General features: G+C 61.7%; 4 protein-coding genes across 4 annotated transcripts; 3 read left to right on the top strand and 1 right to left on the bottom strand.

Annotated features, from left to right (window-relative positions):
- The first annotated feature begins 39 nt into the window (after nucleotides 1-39).
- DNAI2 (dynein axonemal intermediate chain 2) lies at nucleotides 40-5,768 on the top strand. The gene is made up of 13 exons (XM_042865223.1): nucleotides 40-222; nucleotides 313-474; nucleotides 652-773; nucleotides 1,359-1,501; nucleotides 2,050-2,163; nucleotides 3,281-3,420; nucleotides 3,590-3,712; nucleotides 4,053-4,276; nucleotides 4,367-4,502; nucleotides 4,819-4,965; nucleotides 5,084-5,311; nucleotides 5,413-5,508; nucleotides 5,657-5,768. Exons 1-13 carry the CDS (start codon nucleotides 40-42, stop codon nucleotides 5,663-5,665), a joined length of 1,827 nt encoding a protein of 608 aa, XP_042721157.1. The 3' UTR covers nucleotides 5,666-5,768.
- Nucleotides 5,769-6,774: 1,006 nt separating this feature from the next.
- KIF19 (kinesin family member 19) lies at nucleotides 6,775-10,933 on the top strand. The gene is made up of 14 exons (XM_042864999.1): nucleotides 6,775-6,936; nucleotides 7,732-7,842; nucleotides 7,955-8,042; nucleotides 8,126-8,262; nucleotides 8,430-8,555; nucleotides 8,628-8,798; nucleotides 8,876-9,022; nucleotides 9,090-9,212; nucleotides 9,404-9,539; nucleotides 9,605-9,740; nucleotides 9,811-9,982; nucleotides 10,183-10,425; nucleotides 10,682-10,759; nucleotides 10,832-10,933. The coding sequence occupies exons 1-14, from the start codon at nucleotides 6,775-6,777 to the stop codon at nucleotides 10,931-10,933; spliced, it is 1,932 nt and encodes a 643-aa protein (XP_042720933.1).
- A 641-nt stretch (nucleotides 10,934-11,574) lies between these two features.
- On the bottom strand, nucleotides 11,575-14,705 carry BTBD17 (BTB domain containing 17). The gene is given in 5 exon segments (XM_042865228.1): nucleotides 11,575-12,655; nucleotides 13,022-13,298; nucleotides 14,265-14,583; nucleotides 14,585-14,641; nucleotides 14,643-14,705. Coding segments are annotated over 5 exon segments (1,797 nt in total).
- Nucleotides 14,706-18,056: 3,351 nt separating this feature from the next.
- On the top strand, nucleotides 18,057-19,646 carry GPR142 (G protein-coupled receptor 142). The gene is made up of 2 exons (XM_042865229.1): nucleotides 18,057-18,174; nucleotides 18,522-19,646. The coding sequence occupies exons 1-2, from the start codon at nucleotides 18,057-18,059 to the stop codon at nucleotides 19,601-19,603; spliced, it is 1,200 nt and encodes a 399-aa protein (XP_042721163.1). The 3' UTR covers nucleotides 19,604-19,646.
- Nucleotides 19,647-20,482: the final 836 nt, after the last annotated feature.

Below are 20,482 nucleotides of genomic sequence, written 5' to 3'. Positions count from 1 at the left end.
GTCTGCCCGCGCTGAGCCAGGCCTCGGCCCGGGCCCGCCATGGAGATCGTCCACGTCTACACCAGGAAGCGCAGCGAGTTCGGCCGCCACTGCAACTTCTCCGACTGCCCCGCCAAGGTGTGCGTGGACATCCAGCCCGACCCCAGCCTGGCCGACAGCTTCGTGCTGCGGAACCCGGTGGACGCCTGCGTGCAGCATGGCAGCGAGATGTCGGAGCACGAGGTGAGCGGGCAGGGCCGGGCCGCAGGGCCGCGCGGGGCCAGGCTGTGAGCCCTGCGGACTTCGTTAATTGCGGCCTGTCGCTCCCTGCAGGCCAACACGGAGCGGGTGGAGGTGGAGAGCCGCGGTGTGAACCACGTGGAGGGCGGCTGGCCCAGGGACATCAACCCGCAGGAGCTGGAGCAGACCTCACGCTTCCGCAAGAAAGTGGAGAAAGAGGAGAACTACGTCAACACCATCGCACACCTCGGGGCGGTGAGGCCGGGCCCAGCCCTTGTCCCCACACCCGTCCCTTGTCCCCATGCCCATCCCTTGTCCCCACACCCGTCCCTTGTCCCCATGCCCATCCCTTGTCCCCATGCCCGTCCCTTGTCCCCACGCCTGCCTGCTGCCCCAGGCTGTCAGTGTGACCTCATGTTGCTCTGCCCGCAGCTGATGGAGCACTGCGTCAAGCAGAACAACGCCATCGACATCTACAAGGAGTACTTCAGGGAGGAGGAGGCGGACGAGTTGGAAGACGAGGCTCCTTCCGCCAAAACCATCAACGTCATCAGGTCGAACCGCCCTCCCCTCCGCAAAACCCACAGTCGTTCCCATCTCTGTCTGCAGTGCTCATCCTGCTCTGCAGCCCTGTGACAGGCTGCTAAAAACTAGAGCAAGCAAGGGGGAAGCCATGGCTTTAGAACAGTTCATGGATGGGGAGACCTCCTGCTGCCCCGTGCCCTGTAACCCGTCTATTCCTCCCCTCCCTGTCCTGCCTAGGCAGTTCAAACATACGTGCCAATGCCCATGGGCAGACACAGCTCTGAGCATCTTCTAACAGTGATCTAGGCAGGATCCTTTTTTTTTTTTTTTTTTTTGTTAATGCCTCAAAGATAGTTTTGCACATGTCAGGGGCTGTTAGGTCATTTCTGGAAGTCAGATCCGGTAACATAATTGGATTCTTAGAGATGTATAACTGGAAAGACTTTATTAAATCATCAACTCTTCTTCCCCCACCCAGCCCCCAGGAGAATCATTTCCTGCACTCAATGCTCAAGGGCTGCAGCTTGTTTTAATTGCGATTCCCACCGTCATCCCAGGGTGTGACAAAGCTGTTAACAAACTAACATCTTTTTTTGATGTCCTGCTATCAAAAGGGATCCAAACGTAACAAAGAGGACAGCCTCCCATCTGTCCTGGCACCCTGACAGATGCAAGAAGCTGGCAGTGGCTTATTCCAGCCTGGAGTTCCAGCAGAATGCAGAAGACATGAGCTTTGACTCATACATCTGGGATCTCGGTAAGGGGATGAGAAAACTTGCTTGTCAGTAATGTTGCCACTGCGGAAGCACTTTGTGCGTTCAAAGCATCTCACAGATGTAGTAAAGCACCACAAGGCTCTAGAGGAGGAGAGCAGGGGTTGGGTTTCTGTTTTGCCCACAGATCAATGCAAAGCAGGGCAGAAATGGGACCTGAAAGCTGGTCAGCAGGTGCTCAAATCCCACTACATGAGTTCATGAGCCAGAGCGCCTGCGACCACAACAGGCAGCTGAGCCACATGTCTCTTATGTGGTTTTTGTGTTTCTATGGTTCATCTGTGCTTGATTAAGAGGCAGCATAAGCCCAGGCTGAGGACTGCCCTCTTCTGTCAGGCTCGAACCTGCTGCATTTTGGAGTGAAAAGTACCAAGAAGCGGGTCAGGATAGCATGGGTTCGTCCCCAGGCTGACAGCCAAGGGCAGGTCACCTCCCATCCCTGTGACGTGGTGTGAGAGCCTACTTTGGAAGCAGGGCGCTGTGCCTCTGGGCTGCCTTTGCATATCACTCTTTACTCATTCCTTCTTGGCAGAAAATCCCAACAAGCCGGAGCTGGTTCTCAAGCCATCATCCCCTCTTGTGAGCCTGGAGTACAACCCCAAAGACTCTCACATCCTGGTGGGGGGATGCTACAATGGACAGATGGGTAAGGAAGATGGGTTATGCATGAAGCCACGATAAGGAGGGTCTGGCTTTGTTTAAATTCAACAAGAGCTTGGTTCCAACACTACCACACCCTGCTCCTCTCGGGGCTGCTCAGAACCTGCCCTGTTACCCAGCACGTCGCAGGCACTTGGGGTGCTCAGCCAGAGCGTGGCAGGTGCTGCTGGGTCAGAGCACCGAGCAGTTACATGTGCTGCACTCCTGCCTCACCCTCAGCCACATCTTTTCATGTGGCAAAAGCCCAGAAGAGTTGCCATCACTTAATTCAATGAATTGTTTTTGTGCTGTTGTTTCACATGCCTGGTAAAGGGCCCCTCTTTGCTAGCTTCGTTTTATGGCTGTTATTTACTTGGCTGCGCAAGCCCTTTGGTTTAATTGCTCTCATTTTGATGTTTTCCTTGCCATTTGCAGCAGCAATCAGATCTGACAGGGCAGGCATCACAGAGCTGTTCCTGCACGCTCCGCAGGTGATGGAGGGGGGATTTCAGCACGTCCTGCACAGCTCCCCAGGCGTGTGGCACCGGCCCAGCAGGGCGTGCGCCATCACATCCAATTGCCTGATTAGAAGCAAGCGAGAGGGAGCGAGTGTGGCTCAGTGCCACCAGGGCCCAGCTGCCCAACCCGCGCCATGACCTGTCCTCTGCTGCCTGTCGGAGGCAGATAGGGATGGATAGCTGCTGCTGTCCCTGGGACCTGCCTTTGTTAGTCGCTGCCCTTAAGGCACGTGGGAGGAGAGAGCAGCCAGGGTCAGGTCAGATAGGATGGTTTTGAGCGGCACTGAGCACAAGAACTGCTGTTGGGGGCGTTAAGACCACTGCTGCAACCTTTCTGCAGAGCAGGAAAGGAGCTGGGGGGATGAATTGCCTCTCGGGATTGCAGTGCAGCTGCCACAGAAATGATTGCTGAAAGTACTGGGGCTATTTACTGTTCCCACCATCTAGCTTCGTGTTTGCAGAAAGCACAAATTGTTCATCCCTTCAGGATGGGCATCTCCACGTGCGATCACAGTAGCAGGATCCCAGCCTCAGGGCCCTTCCTTGGTTTCAAGGAGCTGGGCAAGGCAGCTGGAAAATATCTTGACAGCTCCTTTTCTTTCACAGCTTACTGGGACACCAGGAAGGGGGGGCTGCCTGTGGAGGTGTCCACCGTAGAGGCCAGCCACAGAGACCCTGTGTATGGTGCGATCTGGCTGCAGTCCAAAACTGGCACTGAATGCTTCTCAGCCTCCACTGATGGGCAGGTAAATGGCAGGGACAGGGAAAGGGCTGGGTGCTCGTACGGTCGCTGCTGGCAGGCACCGGCAGCCCAGCATGCTTTGGCACAAGGCAGCTGCCCAGCTCCAGGCTGCTTGGCTTCCCAGCACTCATGGCTGAGAGCAGCCCCTGCCCTGAAGTATCCTTCCCCTGCAGGTCCTGTGGTGGGACATCCGCAAGCTATCCGAGCCCACTGAGGCACTGGTCTTGGACATCACACGCAAGGAGCTGCTGGAAAATGCTCTGGGTGCCAGCACGCTGGAATTTGAGCCCACCATGGTGAGCTTCCTGCACACAAATGGTGTCCTAAACGTGGCAGGTGTGTGAGCTGGGCAAACCTGAGCAGGGCAAGCAGTGCCAGTGCCTGGAGCACAGCGTTGCAGCATGTTCTCAGCCACCTTTATCTGTCAGAAGCTGGTGTGCTCCTAAAGTATGGGGCCACGCTGGCAGCTCAGCCTCTGAAGCCCCCTGATCACAGTGTGTCCCAGGGCTCCATTCTGCCCATTGCTGGCTGCAGCCGGCTCCCCTCGTCACACTGCACAGCCCTTCACTGAGCAGCCGTCCCCCACACCACGAGGTCCCATCCTGCTGACAGCTGCTCTCCTGCTCCCACCCTCAGCCTACCAAGTTCATGGTGGGCACAGAGCAGGGCATCGTCATCGCCTGCAACCGCAAAGCCAAGACGCCCCCCGAGAAAATTGCCAGCACCTACAGCGGCCACCATGGGCCTGTCTACGCGCTGGCCAGGAACCCTTTCTTCCCCAAAATCTTCCTGACGGTTGGTGACTGGACTGCTCGGATCTGGTCGGAGGAGACAAAGGAATCATCAATTATGTGGACCAGGTAGGTGTCAGCGTGCGTAGGTTGGCCCTGCAAAAAACCCTCCTGCTCTGTGGCAGAGTAACTGGCAGCGAGCGTGGGGTCTGTGGGCAGGTACCACCTCTCCTACCTGACGGATGGCTGCTGGAGCACCGTGAGGCCGTCTGTCTTCTTCACGACCAAAATGGATGGGACACTGGACATCTGGGACTTCCTCTTCAAACAGAACAACCCATCCCTCAGCCTGAAGGTCAGCTCACCACTGCTCCTGTTCTCTCGCTCTGGGGGAAATGGGGGCTGCCCTGGTCAGCAGTAACACCAGCCCCAAGGCACAGAGTGAGGAGCACCTGGGGATGGGGTCAGGGGATGGAGGAGCTCACGGGTCTCTCTGTACAGAGCTCTGGATCTGCTCTGTCAAGCAGCAGCCTTCAAGTCCCCAGATTCGCACATAGGCTCCCATTGCTGGCACACATATGGGTTTCTCTCTGCCAGCTCATCCTGCCTGGCTTCCCTAGAGGCACCAGATAAGGGCTAAACACTGACATCTATCCATCCTCCCTCCCCAGATCTGCGATGAGCCCCTCTCCAGCCTGCGCTTGCAGGACAACGGCTGCATTCTGGGCTGCGGCTCAAAGCTGGGCACCATCACCCTGCTGGAAATCTCCTCTGGGCTCTGCACCCTGCAGAGGAACGAGAAGAACCTGGCCAATGCGGTATGTGTGCTCCAGGTGGCGAGCAGCCGGATGCCTGTGCAAGCAAAGCCCTTAGTGCAGCCAGCATGTAGATGTCTCCATGGGGTCCTTTGCTCCCCTCAGCCCCTCTCTGCCCTAGATGTTCGAGCGGGAGACCAAGAGGGAGAAGATTTTGGAAGCCCGGCACCGGGAGATGAGGCTGAAGGAACGCGCCAGGTCGGAGGGTCAGGGCTTGGAGGCAGAGGAGATGCTGGAGGAGAGTCCCCAAGACGCACTCGACCGTGCCCAGAAGGAATTCTTCGAGGTCATTGAAGCAGAGCTGCAGAGGAGGGCGCGGGCGGAGGCCCAGCAGCCAGGCAGCAGCAAGGTACTGGGACCAGCAGCTGTGAGCATCCCCAGCCCTGCATGGCAGTGTGGTGGGGATCAGTGGAGTTCTGCAGGGGACACTGATCAACCTCTGCCTTTCAGGTTAAAGAACACACAGAGGAGGAGGTGGCGGCTCAGGGGGAGGAAGGCGAGCTGCCCAAGTACGAGGAAGAGGACGAGGAAAAGGACGCTGCCAAGGTCAACTCGAACCATCCTCGTGTTGCTCTCCCCCTCCCTGCTGGGGTGGCTGCTCGGGGGTTGGTGCAGGGATGAGCCCCCTGCCTGGGTTCCTGGGGTCTCTGCCTCCGTGGGGCAGCCCCAGACGCTGTGTCTGCTCTCTCCACAGGAACCGTAGCAGACGGGATCAGTAGATCGCACAGAATCTGTGAAGCCATTCACAGATGCTCCCTGGCCCTTTGCCCTCCTGATTTTTCTGTAGTGTGAATAAACAGGAGCTTCCCACACCACGCTTCCTGTTTTGTCACAGCGGGGTTGAGCAGAGAGTGGGAAGGTCACGTCCTTTCTCCCTTCCATCTCCCTCCTGGGACCAGGCCACGGTGCAAAGCCAACCACCAACCATGGTGCAACAGCAGCTGGTGCCCTATGGTCCACCTTGGGATCCTGGTGTGGGCAAAGCCCCCCTCGCCCAGCCCATTACTTCCCCCCACCCTTGCCTGTGGAGCCAGGGCCGGGGTTATCAGCTCTGGGTAAACACAGCCCTGCTGTTATCACAGTGCAGCCCAACTGCCGGCTTATCCACCGCTCAATTATTAATGAGCTGCCTGTTGTGTTCACCCTGCAGCACAGCTGGTGACAGGGGGATGGGGCTGCTGGGGGGGGGGGGACAGCATCTGTGCAGTGGGGCTGGGGGTGAGCCTGGAAGCAGGACCCCTTCCCAGCCCCACTATAAAGCCAGTGAGTGTCACCTGCTATCCAGGATGCCTGCTGCCATGGGGTGGGGGCACAAGGTTTGTTGCCCTCAAGCAGAACGCTGCTGCTGATCCAGCACAGCCAGCTTTGGGGTCAGCAGAGCCCTTGAAAACCAGTGGCAGTTTGCTGACTATGAATGGGAGGATGCAGCGAGGCATCACCCAGTCAGTGCAAGCCAAGCTCAGGTGCAGCCATCAGGTGCAGCTCCTACCCCAAAGCACACAGGAAGCCCAGCGCCAGCCTTTGGCCAAGCACCTCATTAAGTGCCAGCACTAATTACATCAATAGTGTGACAGCGTTTCCAGGAGCCTGAGCAGGACACAGCTCTGTGCTCCCCCCCGTGCCACCTGTCCCCAAGGCAGCAAGGGGCCGGTGCCAGCAGGAGGGCTCACTGCCCAGCTGCCCCTTTAAGCCAATCCCAGCAGTGTTCGCTTTCTTCCCAGGAAAATGAGCTTCTAATTGCAGCATGGGGGGGGTCCCGGGGGCTGCATCGGCTGCCGGCTGTGCCAGCCCAGTGCCAGACTGCATCCAGCGATGGCCGGCGTGCAGGTCCCCGTTCTGCTGTCCCTTCATCCTTGTCCTCTCTGCTCCACACTCACTGGCCGTGTCTTGCAGGTGGCTCTTCGCATCCGACCCATGAGTGTGGCTGAACTGCAGAGGGGTGCCAGGCCCATTGCCCACCGCCTGGATGAGCAGGTACAGCTGTGGGATGGGGATCCAAGGCAGGGGACAGAGGGATCAGGTACACTGGACAAGGTGGGATCCTCGGTGTATTTTGGACGTGCCTGGGTGCACCTGGTGCTGCATGCGATGCACACACGTGTGATGTGTGCACTAAACAGGATGGGGTGCACCTGCAGCCTTACATTCCCTGCAGAGATCCTACAATAACAAAGCAGCAGGATGGGAGTCCAGCAAGGATTTACTGGGTCAGGAGAAGCCCTTCCTGCAGGGCTGTAGGACCCCTCTCTCCATCCCCAACTCAGGTTACAGGGGAGGCCTGGAGGCTGTGTGAGGAGGGAGAGTTGGGCAGCCATGAGACTGGCTTTGCCACAAAGGTTGAAATCTGCATTGCACTGAGAGACACCAGGGATGCTGGCAGTTGCAATGGGGTCGGCACTGGGCCCCCTCTGTCCTAGCATCACCCACAAGCAGGGGTCTGGAGTTGGTGCAGGGTTACAAACAGCATCCCTAGAGTGTGACTGCATTGCAAACCAGCTGGAGGTGTGCAGCTGCGGGCACCTTGCTGGGCTGTACTCATATTGGTGCTTTTGTGCCAGCAGGCAGTGGAGAAGCCGGCTGGGCAGGTCCCCTTGGCACTGTACACAAAGCAGCTTTGAGCCCCAGCTGCTGCCGGGGGACAATGGGACGATACAGGAACATAAAGGGCCCTGGCCTGGAGGGAACACTGGCAAAAGGGAAGCTGGAGGTGACCCCAGGAGCATGGGGGTGACAGGTGCCCTAGGCAGCCCCATTTGTGTCCGCCAACAGGTTGTGGTGCTGCGAGACCCCATGCAGAACTCTGATAACGTCCTGCATGCCAGCCGCTCCCGGGAGAAATCCTATGTCTTTGACGCAGCTTTTGACTCCACATCCACCCAGGTGGGTCCATGGGATGGGCAGGGTGTGGGGACTTGGGGTAGGAGCATGGTGTGGGACAGCCAACTGGCATGGAGGCACTGGGATGTGCCCTGGGACATTCACCCCCTCACAGGAGACCGTGTACCGTGCCACCACCAGAGGCCTCATTGCGAGCGTCATCTCCGGCTGCAATGCCACCATCTTTGCCTATGGCCCCACCGGTGAGGGGCTCAGGGACGGGCCCAATATGGCAGGGGCTGCAGAGAGAGTCCCAGCCCCAGATGAGCCATCCCCTCTCCCCTAGGCTGCGGGAAGACCTACACCATGCTCGGCACCAACAGCGAGCCTGGCATCTGTGCCCGCGCCCTGGGTGACCTCTTCCATGCCATCAAGGAGTGCAGCAGTGATGCAGAGCATGAGGTCTCCATGTCCTACCTAGAGGTGCATGGGAAAGCTGGCATGTTCCATCTCCAGGGCAGGCAGGGAGCAGCGAGTGGCACACAGCCGGGGTGTCGCTGTGCTGCAGGGCCGTGTCCCCTATGGGTGCCCATGCCACGTGGGATGTTCCCAGCTCCCCCCTTTGATCTACAATGGAGATCTCCCCCCAGATCTACAATGAGGTGATTCGGGACCTGCTGAGCCCCTCACCACACTCCCTGCAGCTGCGGGAGGATTCCCATGGCACCGTCCGAGTGGTCGGCATCACCGAGCTGTCAGCCAGCAGCACCGAGGAGGTGGGACAGGGGATGTCTGTGGGGCAGCGGGGAGCGGAGAGCCCCTTACCCAGCACAGCCTGTCCTCTCCAGGTCCTACGGCTGCTGCTGAGGGGGAATCAGCAGCGGACACAAGAGCCCACAGCTGCCAACCACACGTCGTCACGCTCCCACGCCGTGCTGCAGGTCACCGTGCGGGGACGGGGACTGCGCTGCGGGCGGCTCCAACTGATCGACCTGGCAGGCTCCGAGCGGGCGGCTTGGGTACGGCATGCACCCCTGGGAAACCCCTGGCCCCTTTTTATTGCTACCACATTTTTTGCCTTCACTTTACTGCCCAGACACGGAACCGTGGGCAGAGGATGAAGGAGGGAGCGCACATCAACAGATCACTGCTGGCTCTGGGCAACTGCATCAAGGCGCTGAGCAAGCCGGCGGGCAGCGCGCACGTCAACTACCGTGACAGCAAGCTGACCCGACTGCTGAAGGTGCGATGGTGTCGGGGGGCACGGGCTGCTCCCCCCGCCCCACTCAGCTGTGTGCTTTGCTGCCCAGGACTCGCTTGGGGGTAACAGCCACACGGTGATGATCGCCCACATCAGCCCTGCCAGCACTGCCTTTGAGGAGTCCCGCAGCACGCTCACCTATGCCCAGCGCGCCAAAAGCATCCGCCCCACGGTGGGACCGGGAGGGTGGACAGCATCCCGCCTCCTGCCAGCACCCTCCTGTCCCCTCCTTGTGCAGCTCTGGTCCCCAGCAGGGAGGGCATAAGAGCCGGTCCCTGCTGCACAGCCATACAGTGCTCAGGGACCAGGGCTGGGGATGTGCTGTGCTGCAGCAGTGAGATGCTCACACTGTGCCCATTTCAGGTGAAGCACAACCTGCTCAGCAGCTCACCCCATGGCAGAATTGTGGCCAACCTGCGTGGGGACATCCAGCACCTCAAGCACCAGCTGTACACCGCACCAGGGCCAGGTAAGCACCGTGCCATCCACTGCACCGAGGGTATGCCTGACCCCACTGTGCTGCCTCAGAGCTGCAGGGCTTGGTGCTGACACCCATATTCCCAGCCCAGGTCCAGCTGCAGGACAAGCTGCTCAATGCCTGCCATGAGCAGGCGGCCCTGTGCCAGCACCTGGTTCAGCTGGAGGGCACAGCACTGCACACCCGGCTGGCAGCTGCCCGGCACCTCCGCATACTCACTCGGTATGTGGGTGCAGGTGGGGTCCCCAGTGAGCTAGGCTGTGTCACTGAGATCCCAAAATGCCTCCTCCAGCTGGAAGAGGAGAGCATGGCGCTGGGGCAAGGAGGGGCAAGGGAAGCCAGGAGGGCCCAGTGAGAGCAGGAGGAACACGGACACGGATGTGCCAGAACCAGCCAGCGTGATCGCAGCACGGGAGAGCTTCATGGCACTGGTGGAGAAGCAGGGCAGACTCCAGGAGCAGAAGGTACGGGAGCCCCACATGCAGCATCCACAGCTCAACCCCACATCTGCAGGGAGCTGAGCTTGAGGAGTCCCTGCCTAGCAGCACCACTCACCCCAGAGCACTGGGGTGCATGCAGAGGGCAAAGGGCCAGGCAGGTTGGTGGCCCTCTAGCAGGGATGCTGACCCCTGGGAAGGGGGATGACGCCGGGATGTGCCCACAGGCAGAGCTGGAGCGGCGCTTCCAGCAGAGCCAGCAGCACACCCGGCGGCTGGAGGAGGCTGTGCAGCGCAGGAGCAGCTCTGTGCAGCAGCAGGAGCTGCTGGCCCTGCTGTGCCGCCTGCACCAGCTGCAGCTGCACAACGCAGAGCTGCGCTCCCACTCCCTGCTCCAGGGTGGCTTCAGGCACTTCCCAGCCACTGCTGTGCAACCCTTCAACCAGCACCGGGCTCCCCGCGCCGCAGAGGTGAGCACAGCACACCCACAGGACCAGGCTCAGGCGAGTGGCTGTGCTGCGGTGACGGAGCCGCCTCGCCGTGGAGGAGACATTGAGCAGCGCCAAAATCACCGTGGGCACGGCCAAGCTGTGTCAGTCCTGCGTGCCACCTGCCCCCAAACTGAGGCATGTTGCCAGCAGGGACAGCCTGGAGGGAACAGCCACCCTCCTGGGGGCCGTGCAGCCCGACCCCTCCCCACGCGCCTGACTGTGAGCGTGCAAAAAGCTGGAGGAGAGGGAAGAGCCGCTGGATGCCAAAAGGAGAAAGAAGCAGCTGCTGCCCTTCGAGGTCGCCAACCACAGGGTAGGTGGCAGCAGCACCGCACCCTGATGAGCGCACCAGGAGACACGTTGCTGTCCATCTCCCCCGCTGCAGGCAGGGCCAGCACCCACTGCTCAGCTGCGTCGTGGCGATCGGCCCAAGGACCTCCAGCAAGGACTGATGGAACCCCCAGTGCTGAGCCGAGCTCCCTGCTGAAGCACAGCCATCCCCGTGCCAAGCAGTGGGCTGAGCACCCATCCTGCCCAGCTCAGCGCCTCACGTAGCCCACAGTGCCAGCCCTGCTGGGGCCGGTTGACCAAACCTCCCTGTGGGACACATGCAGCTGTGCTGGGCAGTGACTGTGCTGCTGCTCAGCACCTCTGTGGCTCAGCAGAGCGGCACAGGAGCTGAGGTTTATCCTTTTGGAGCATTAAAAGGAGGCACATGAAGACTGGGAGTGGTGTGACAGCTGATGCATCCCTGTGCCCATCCATCCCAAGGCACAGGGGATACTCAAAGATGCCCCGCGCTCCCCACACTCATTTTCTGCTTTTATTAGGAAGGAGGTGAAGGAAACCCAGGCAGGAACAAGGCGCTGTGCTCCACAAGTGTCCTCTGCTGGGGGAGGCAGCTGGACCCCCATCCCAACACACCCCAAGCTGCAGCCATGTCAGTGCAGAGGTGGCACTGCAGGGGCCGTCCCCGCGTCCCCACGCCACACGGTTGCACATTCGCTGTGCTCCCTGCAGGCACCCAGGGATGGCAGGGGGGACAGCAGGAAGAGGCAGGCAGCAGAGGAGCCCCCATCTACCTACAGAGAGGGGACAAAGAGGCAGAGCCCTATGCCCACAGCCCCACTACTTCTTCACCTTGATGAGGGAGTGGTAGACAGGCTTGATGATGATGTGCAGGTGCAGGGCGTTGTCGATGAGGTACTCAGAGGTGCGCTTCTGCAGGTCGGCATGGGCGAGGAAGTCAGCCGTCTCATCCGAGCTCTGGTGGAAGCTGTAGGCATGCTTGACAAAGATGCGGCCCTGCTGCCGCACACCCACCAGCACCGTCTTCTGGAAGCTGACACCAGCGAAGTCGGGGCTGCTGGTGGCCGGGGTGACAACGAGTCGCGGGCGGCCGTCCTCGATGCGCACCGGTTGGATGGCGCTGGACACCGAGTCCGAGTAGACGGGGCGCAGGCTGACGGGCAGCCAGCGTGGAGAGAAGAGCACGTTCCAGGTCACCCGCTTGCCGGAGTCGTGGCTGCTGGGCCCAAGCTGGGTCTGGAAGCTGGTGCTGCGGTCATCCCGTGCCGGGTTGTTGATGACCCACTGGGAGCCCCAGCTGGGTGCGAGGTAGTTGCGGGGCAGAAACATGCTGCAGTTGACGTCAAAGTACTTGGCAAAGTGCAGAGGGGATGCGGCGTGGAACTGGAAGGCCTGGAAGAGCAGGTCCTGCACCGCGCTGTAGTGCCGCACCAGCACCGCCGACTGCGTCTGCAGCCGGAACAGCTGGCTGGGCGCGATCATGGGGTAACGGATGGCACGCAGCACCCGCTCAGCCACAGCGTCCTCGGGCTGCTGCCGGGCCAGCCAGGCCTCCACAGCGGTGTAGAGCTCCAGCTCGCTGTGCAGCACCAGGTCGGAGCGCTCCAGCAGCAGCAGCAGCAGCTCCACGCTGACCGAAGCCCACTCGGCGCTGCCGAGCACAGACGACAGGTTCCAGGCCAGGAACTGCAGGCAGCTCTCCTGCAGCGCCGTGTCCCCGATGCGTGCAGCATAGTGGTACCAGCCCACCACGTGGCCCTGGCTCGACTCGCTGGCCAGGTGGCTCCTCATGTAGTCGGCCACGCCACGCTGCAGCCCCCACACCCGGTACTTGCTGGCCAGCTGGTGGAGGGGGATGGCTTGGTGCAGTAGGAGAGAAACCCCTCCACAGTACAGGTACCTGGAGTGGAGCATGGGGTGGTGACACTGCTGTTCTCTGTCTCTATTCCCAACCCACTTGTGTCCCTGAGAGCGCATCCTCCTCCCTTGGCTGCATCCTTCCCATCCCATAGGGCCCCTGAGAGGACAACCTTCCTTGGCTTCAGCCCTCCCAGCATCCCCATCCTGCAGGGTCCATGAGGGGACACCCTACCCGGTTGGCTCCATCCCTCCTGCTGCCCCCTTCCCACTGGGTCCTTGTGGAACTGAAGGGAGCATCCCTCTGGGCATCCCTTTCCCCTGGAGTTCCCACTGTCCCCATGGAACACCTCGCTCCTTGACAGCACCCCTCCCATGGGCATCCCCATCCCTTGGGCTCCCCACACACCTGATGAACTTCTCAAAGAGCGCGGCAGTTTCAGGCGGCTCATGCAGGGTGACAACACTCTGATTGCGCAGGAGCCCCTCGAAGACCTCGCTCTGGAGGCTGAGCAGCAGCTGGTGGGTGTGGAAGACCTTGGCCTCATCAGAGGCGGCCGTGCGCACCCGCAGCACCGAGTCGCTGCCGTTGCCGTTCTGCAGCAGCTCCTGCAGCCTCTGCAGCAGCGTCAGTGAGTGGTTGATGGTGGCTGCAGTGGCATCGCCGCCAAGGTCAGCTTTCTGAGCTGTGGGGAGTTGTTACTGTCCCACTGCTGTGCCCCAGCACCAGGCACAAGAGGGCAGGATTTGTGGCTAACAGGGTGCTGGGGAAGCTTTGCTTTGTGTGCATCCTCCCTTTGCTCCCCACAGTGCCAAAGGGTTGGTTGCTGCCAAGGGTATGTGGGAGGACAAGGGGACACAGGGACAGCTGTCTCTTTGGGAGCCAACAAGTTGCCTTTCTGCAGCAGGACTGAGACCACCATGTACCAAGCTGGGACGTGCTGGGAAATGGCCCTGTGCCTGGCATGCTGGCACACAGCCCGGGCTGCCAGCCTTCTCCCGTCCCCATGTGGGCAGAGCATGCCCTGAGAACTTGCCCCAGACCCCAGCTCTCCCAAGTGGGCTGACATGGTAGGTTTTGGGACTCCCTGCAGGCTGAGGTACCAGTGGCCCCACTGCAGTAGTGGGTGCTGCTAGGATGGCAGCATACTGTGCCTGCTCCCAGCGTGATCCCTGCCTCCTCCTTATGCCATGAATCCACACCTCCCATGCACAGGGAGAGTGTTGCAAGGAGCTCTGTTCCTGTGGGTACAGGGAGCCTTCCTCCTGCTCCTCGCCCTCCCACATGCTTGGCACACCTCCCGCTTCCTCCCCAGCTCATCTTGATGAATTTGGCTCCATCTCTCCAATCTGCTTCTGGCCGGCTGGCAATCCCACAGATTACCCATCCCAGTGCCGCCTTAAGCCCAGCTGAGCAGGGATCAGGAGGCAATCAGGTCCCTTGTCTCCCACAGTGCCCACAGTGCCGAGCCCTGCGCTGGGCAGCCGGACCTCCCCGAGGGGCACAGCACACCCAGGAGCCACATCCAACCCCCCCCCACAGCACAAGGTCTGCCGGAGAGCCACACTCAGCCCTAAATCACCGCCACGGCACAAAGAGTTGGAGGACCCAGGGACCCCTCCATGCCTCCCCCCACCACCGCTGCCCTTACCAGCCTGCACAGTGAGGAGGAGGAGGAGGAAAGCGGTGGCAGCGCAGCCCCAGCGGCGGGCAGCTAGGGGCCGGGTGCCCGTCAGCCTCGCCATCGTTTCGCATCTGCCGGGGCGCGCGGTGCCCGACGGGCGCTTATGTAGGCCACGAGCCCCCCCAGCCTGCACCGCCACATCGATTGGTGGAAACTGGGACCCGCCGTTACCAAGGGAACGGCTTCCAGCCCCGATCCATCCCACCCCGGCCCCCAGCCCCACATCCCAGGGCGTCGTGCTCCAGCGAGCCTCGAGCATAATGTGGGATCATTGCCGCTCACCGCCGTCGGACGGCGCCGGTCCCGTGCGCAGCCACAGCTCTTTGTGCTGCGGGGACGCACTGGGGCTTTTGCATTCAAGGCACAGTGCGTGCAGCCTCCCGGCTCCCCCAGCTCATGGGTATTCATGGAGGCGGCAGCCCTCGCCCTCCCATCACCATGGCATCGGGCTGCCGGCAGGAACTGCCTGCCCTTTTCCCAGCCTTTGCAGCCAAGACACTGCGTGCGCTGCACGAGTGCCCGGTGCCTGCCCTCTTTGGCCCCTCGCCCACCCCGACGGCTCGTGCAGGGCTTTGCAATGGCACGGGGCACCAGAAATGAGATGAAGATGGGCATGGGGGTGGGGGTGGGATGGTGAGGATAGAATGAGATAGGAATGGGATTTCAGTCCGTCTGCGAGGCACCTGGGTCACCCCTCCAGGAGACACCACCGAACGATGCTGTGACCTTCAGCGTGTGGCAGTGGCTCGGGCTGGAGCCACACAGGGGAATATTAGCCAGTTCCCTGTTATCGAGTAGCTGTCTGAGCTGATGGGATTAGTGCTGGCGTCGGCGTTATTGCAGCTTTGGTGTTAAGCTGCTAAGTGAAGCGCAAACTCAACGAGGCTGCCGAGCATTTCACGCTCGCTCCCCGCTCCGCTGCTGGCAGCGCGGCACCCGGCAGCTCAGTGCAAGAAGGATGCTGTGAGCACAAGGAGTGCATGGGCACAAAGGCCAGGAGTGCGTGCAGCAGGGCAGGATGGCTGCGGCGTTGGCCGGGACTCTCCGCAGGGTAGGGAGGCTGTAGCCAAGCAGGGGGTGCTCAGCCCATCTGCCCCTTTTGCGTCAGAGCGCCCGGCCCCGGCACGGTGCCACCACAGCCGGGGGTGTTGTCATGCCGGGGAGGGCACTTGAGGACAGGGGCCAAATCCAGAGTGTCTGGAGGAGGATGGGGATGGGGGATAAGGAGCTCGATCCTCGAGCACAGCCTGGTGCAGGGGGGTGAAGGAGGAGCGTGGGATTAAATGGGGTCTCCAGATGTTGAGTGTGGACAGATGTGGCTGCAGCTCAAGGGTAGGCCGCCCATCTGGCTCTGCTCCACTGAGGTGGGATGGAAGATGAGCTGCCCGTCAGCTGCATGCTGCTCTCCCAGCCCCCCCAGCCCCTCGTGGGGGCAGCAGGGACAGAAGGGGACAGGGGTACAGAGCACCTGGCCCCTCGGATGTGCCCAACCAGCAGCTCTGCAGCCCGGCAAGGCAGGTGACTCAAGGCACAGCACAAACAGAGCAAACAGTGTGGGTGCACTTTCCTGCTGCAACGGGGAGCGAGGGCCAGGTGGGCCAAGGGGCCCCGCAGCGGCACAGCCTGTTAATGGCTCACCACATCTGCTGCTGCCTCATTTAACCACCCGCCTGCAAAACAACAGCTTGCCTGGAGCGTGTGCCTGACGGCACTGTGCCAGCATGGCTCCGTCCTGCAGGGTCCCCCACTGTGCCCGGCCAGGAGCTGTCACCCTTCAGTTGGACACAGGGCAGGGCAACACAGGCTGCAAGGTTGAGGGATGTGGGGACCATGGGGACAGTGCTGGCAGTGTTGTGTTCAGCCCCTAAACGTCATGGGATGGAGAAGCTGCTGCACTGGCTCCGTGAACTGCAGACCTGTGCCAGGCAGCTCCTGCAAGCAGGGGACATCAGTGTCCCCACTGGCAGCTCCTACATCCCTGTGCTGCTGGGGAAACCGAGGCACAAGCAGACTTTCCCTGCAGCATGGCCTCCACACGAGGGGACTGGAGTAGTACACACATGGGCACAGACACACACGTGTGAATGCACACACACGCACATACACACTCAGATAAACCCAGACCTGGCTCAGGAGTGAGGTTGTGTCCATCTGTCCTGGAGGCAAGGAAGGAGCCTGTGCTGCAGGAGGGGCAGCAAAGTGTCAGTCCCTGTGTTCCCCTGAGCCTCCAGGTGAGCAAAATGCTGTGCACCTGCGCGGTGACACGGGAGCAGTGCTGCACCCAGAGCACCGTCCCTGTCATGGGTGGGAATGAGCTCTATCCCCGAAGCTCAGCCTCCCCAGGGGCCCCCATCCGCGGCTCGGGGGCAGCAGCGAAGCTCGGGGCCATTCCATCCCGCGGCTCTGCCCACGCCGCTCTCCCTCCGCCCCGCGTCTCCACGCACCCCAGGGGCTGTGCCATGCTGCGGCCACCAGCGGGAACAGACACGCACTGAAGGTGGCACCGCACGCCAAGAGGGTGGCACGAAAGTCACCAAGGTGAGAACCCACCGGGCACAGGAGTGGGACCTCGGGTAGAGGAGGGGAGCGAAGGACCCGGACAGGACCCCTGCCAGCAGGCACAGCGCCTTTCTGCAGAGTGAAGGGCTCAGGGCTAGGGAAGGGTTAATACGATCCTGCCGTAGCCGATCGATGCCCGTTTCCCGGGGGGCACAAAGAGACTGGGCTCGCTGATTAGCCGGATCTAATTTTCAGTTAATTAGCATCACTCTCCTCTCCCACACAGCCCCGGGGGTTGGGGGTCTGCTCGGGTCGTTGCTGGAAAAAGGGGCCAAGGCCAAGCCCCCAAGGCTCTCAGGGAGGGAAGCATGGGGACCCCCCTATTGCCCCCTCCCGGTCCAACCCCAGGCATTGCGGGGGGCTGTGGGCAGGCGCTGAGCGGGAGCCCGGGCGGAGCTTGGCGCGGGAGTCGCGATGCTCCGTTGGTCCCGAAGCCGTCGGGGTTTGGCCGAGCTCGGCAGCTGGGGGGCACTGAGGGCCTGGACCCCCTCAGTGGGCGGGGGGGCAGAGGAGAACGTACAGGGAGCTGAGCAGCGGGGGCTGAGCTGAGCCAGGGCGGTATAGAGGCCACGGAGGGACGGAATGGGGCCAGCATGAGGGGTCGGGCTGGGACACGGCCCTCCCGGTCTCAGGACCTCAAGGCTCCATGCCGCCCCCCGACCCCCGCCGCCTCCCGGGCACTAGGACCCAGCTTCCCGCGGGAAATGCTAATTTGGGACCATTCTAACCAATCACAACGCAGCGCTCGGGTGTGGCGTTCCCCCGCTCTCGGAGGAGGTCTCTCTGATTGGCCGCAGCCTCGCGCCCTCGGGCCAATAGGAGCGCGGGGCGCGGGGCGGGGGTTTGTGAATGGGGTCGGGCGCGGGGCCGCATCCCGCACGGGGCTTTGCGGGGTCACCCCTGGCACCGCCATCTCCCGGCCCCGCAGCCCCGCGGCAGCCGCCCAAGGACATCTTGTTTTAAGCCAGCTTTCTTCGAGTCGATAAAACGGGGCCAGGGGAGATAAACAACGATCACATCCGGCAGCAGAACCACGCTGATGTCCCCCGAGAGCGCCGTGTCCTACAGCTCTAAAACGCGCCATCAGGCATGGGGCGAGCTGAGCCACCCCGGTGTCCCCATGCCATGCCCCCGCCGGCGGTGCCCTCACCTCCCTGAGTCTCCCTGTGTTCCCCCGCAGCCGACGCGTGGTGGAGGGCGATGGTCCCGGTGCCCAACAGCACGGCGGTGACATGGCCGGAGCCGGAGCGGTCGCCCTGCATGGTTGGCATCTTCCCTGTTGTGTACTACAGCGTCCTGCTGGGCCTGGGGCTGCCAGGTGAGGTGCTGGGGGCTGCCAGGGTTAAAGGGGCAGAGCTGCAGCTCCCGCCTGACCCCACAGGTTTTGGGGTATGGGGTCTCTATGCTCCCCGCAGTGCCACTTACCTCAGTGTAACCCCAGCCCCATTGGTGGGTGCCACGGCAGTGGGGACAGACGGTACTTCCATTGCTGGGGCTGACACACGGAGGGGATTAATCAGCTCTGCAAATCCCCATGGCACCACGATATTTATAGTTCCCCAGCCCCCCTTGCACCCCACCAGGCGCTGTGGAGCTGAGCGTGGCACCGGGGGGCTGTGAGCCCGGGGTCTGAGTGCCCATCTGGCACCGCTCCCCTCCTTCCAGTGAACGTCCTGACAGCCGTGGCCCTGTCCCGCCTGGCCACGAGGACCAAGAAGTCATCATACTGGTACCTGCTGGCCCTCACCACGTCCGACATCCTCACCCAAGTCTTCATCATCTTCGTGGGCTTCATTCTGCAGACGGCCATCCTGGCACGGGCGGTGCCTCGCGCCTTCATCCACATTGTCAACGTTTTGGAGTTCACAGCCAACCACGCCTCCATCTGGGTCACCGTCCTGCTCACCGTGGATCGCTACGTGGCCCTGTGCCACCCGCTGCGGTACCGCGCCGTCTCCTACCCCCGCCGCACCCGAAGGATCATCGCCGCTGTCTTTGCCGTGGCTCTGGCCACTGGCATCCCCTTCTACTGGTGGCTGGACGCCTGGCGTGACGCCGACCCACCCACCGCACTGGACAGGGTGCTCAAATGGGTGCACTGCGTCACCATCTACTTCCTGCCCTGCAGCATCTTCCTGGCCACCAACTCCGTCATCATCCACAAACTGAAGCAGCGCGGACGCTCCGGGAGACGCCGGCTGCACCGGGGCAAAACCACAGCCCTCCTCCTGGCCATCACCACTGTCTTCATCGTGCTCTGGGCTCCCCGCACCGCTGTCATGATGTGCCACCTCTACGTGGCCTCGGTCAAGCAGGACTGGCGCGTGCACCTGGCCCTGGACATCGCCAACATGGTGGCCATGCTCAACACCACCCTCAACTTCTTCCTCTACTGCTTTGTCAGCGAGACGTTCCGCCGCGCCGTGAGCGAGGTGCTCTGTGGCCACACGTGGCATGGCCCCCGCCACAGCGGCGCCCGCTTTGTGCCCCCAGCCCCGAGCCCACTGCAGCTGCTGGGCACGGTGTGCTCAGCAGGGTGCTGCCACCAGCCGGGGGTCTCGGTGCTCACCCAGCACCCAGTGGGACGACACCTCAGGGATGCTGCCCCGCTGTGCCCACACCCACAGAGCTGCAGTGCTGGAGGTGGTGGGAGCTCACAGCTGCTCTCCAGCTCCAACAACGCAGCAAACCTGCGCCCAGGGCTGGGCCCAGTTGAGCTCTGCAGCCCCGGGGAAGAGGCAATGTGATGGGGTTGAACTCTCCTGCATAAACTCCAATGTTTGGTCTGTAATGCTGCGTGGCTCCGTCTGAGTCCCTCTGCTCAGCCTGGTGCCCTCGGGGTGCTGCAGTTCTGTGTGACCCGGCTCCCCGTGTCCCCACTGCGCGGCACGCACACAGCTCAGAGCCACGCTCTCACTTACACCACCACACTGCTGCAGTGCTGAGCAGCCGGGGCCGTGCCAGCCTGCCTGTCCCCAGCTGCCACCAGAGGGCAGGGACAGGACGCCCAGCAGAGCTGGCACAGGCAGCAGCAGGGAGCTGGCACCCTATGACCCGTGGGAGCAGCCGGGTCCGGAGCAACAGCCCTGCCTGCCCCACTTTCCATCCTAATTCTCGCATAAGGTCCTTACTATAATCCCCCCCCAAACAGAGCGGCCTTTCCACCGTAATTCCTCATAAACCAGCACCCATGGAGCTGCCCCAGTGCTGGGGGCTCAGCTGGCCCTGGAATATTTGGGCTGCCCCAAGCAGGGCACAGAGAGCAACCCAGTGCTCTGCGCCCACCAGGCTGAGCCCAGCACTGGGGTGGCATGGGGCACAGGAGGATGCCCACCTACCTTTGCCCCCACTGCACAGAAGATGAGCCCAGGATGACCTCATGATGTGGGGCTGACCCACACGGGTACAGGCACACATCCAGAGCAATGTTCCTCACACTCTGCAGCCTTGGGCACAATGCTGACCCCTGCATTACACCGGGGGAGTCCGGCCCCCACTGCCCTGCTCTCACCAACAGGGTTCAGCCCCAGCCTCGCTGGGGTGGGTGGTAGCCAGGAGGTGCTCGCTCCATTAATTCTGGCATTTCAGGAGAGAAGGACTGGGGCCGGATTAGACATTAACCCGGC

This window comes from Lagopus leucura, unplaced genomic scaffold (assembly GCF_019238085.1).
Source record: "Lagopus leucura isolate 7727_CA_CO unplaced genomic scaffold, USGS_WTPT01 Super-Scaffold_797, whole genome shotgun sequence".
Taxonomy (NCBI): domain Eukaryota; kingdom Metazoa; phylum Chordata; class Aves; order Galliformes; family Phasianidae; genus Lagopus; species Lagopus leucura.
This window is presented reverse-complemented; position numbering and strand designations above follow the sequence as displayed.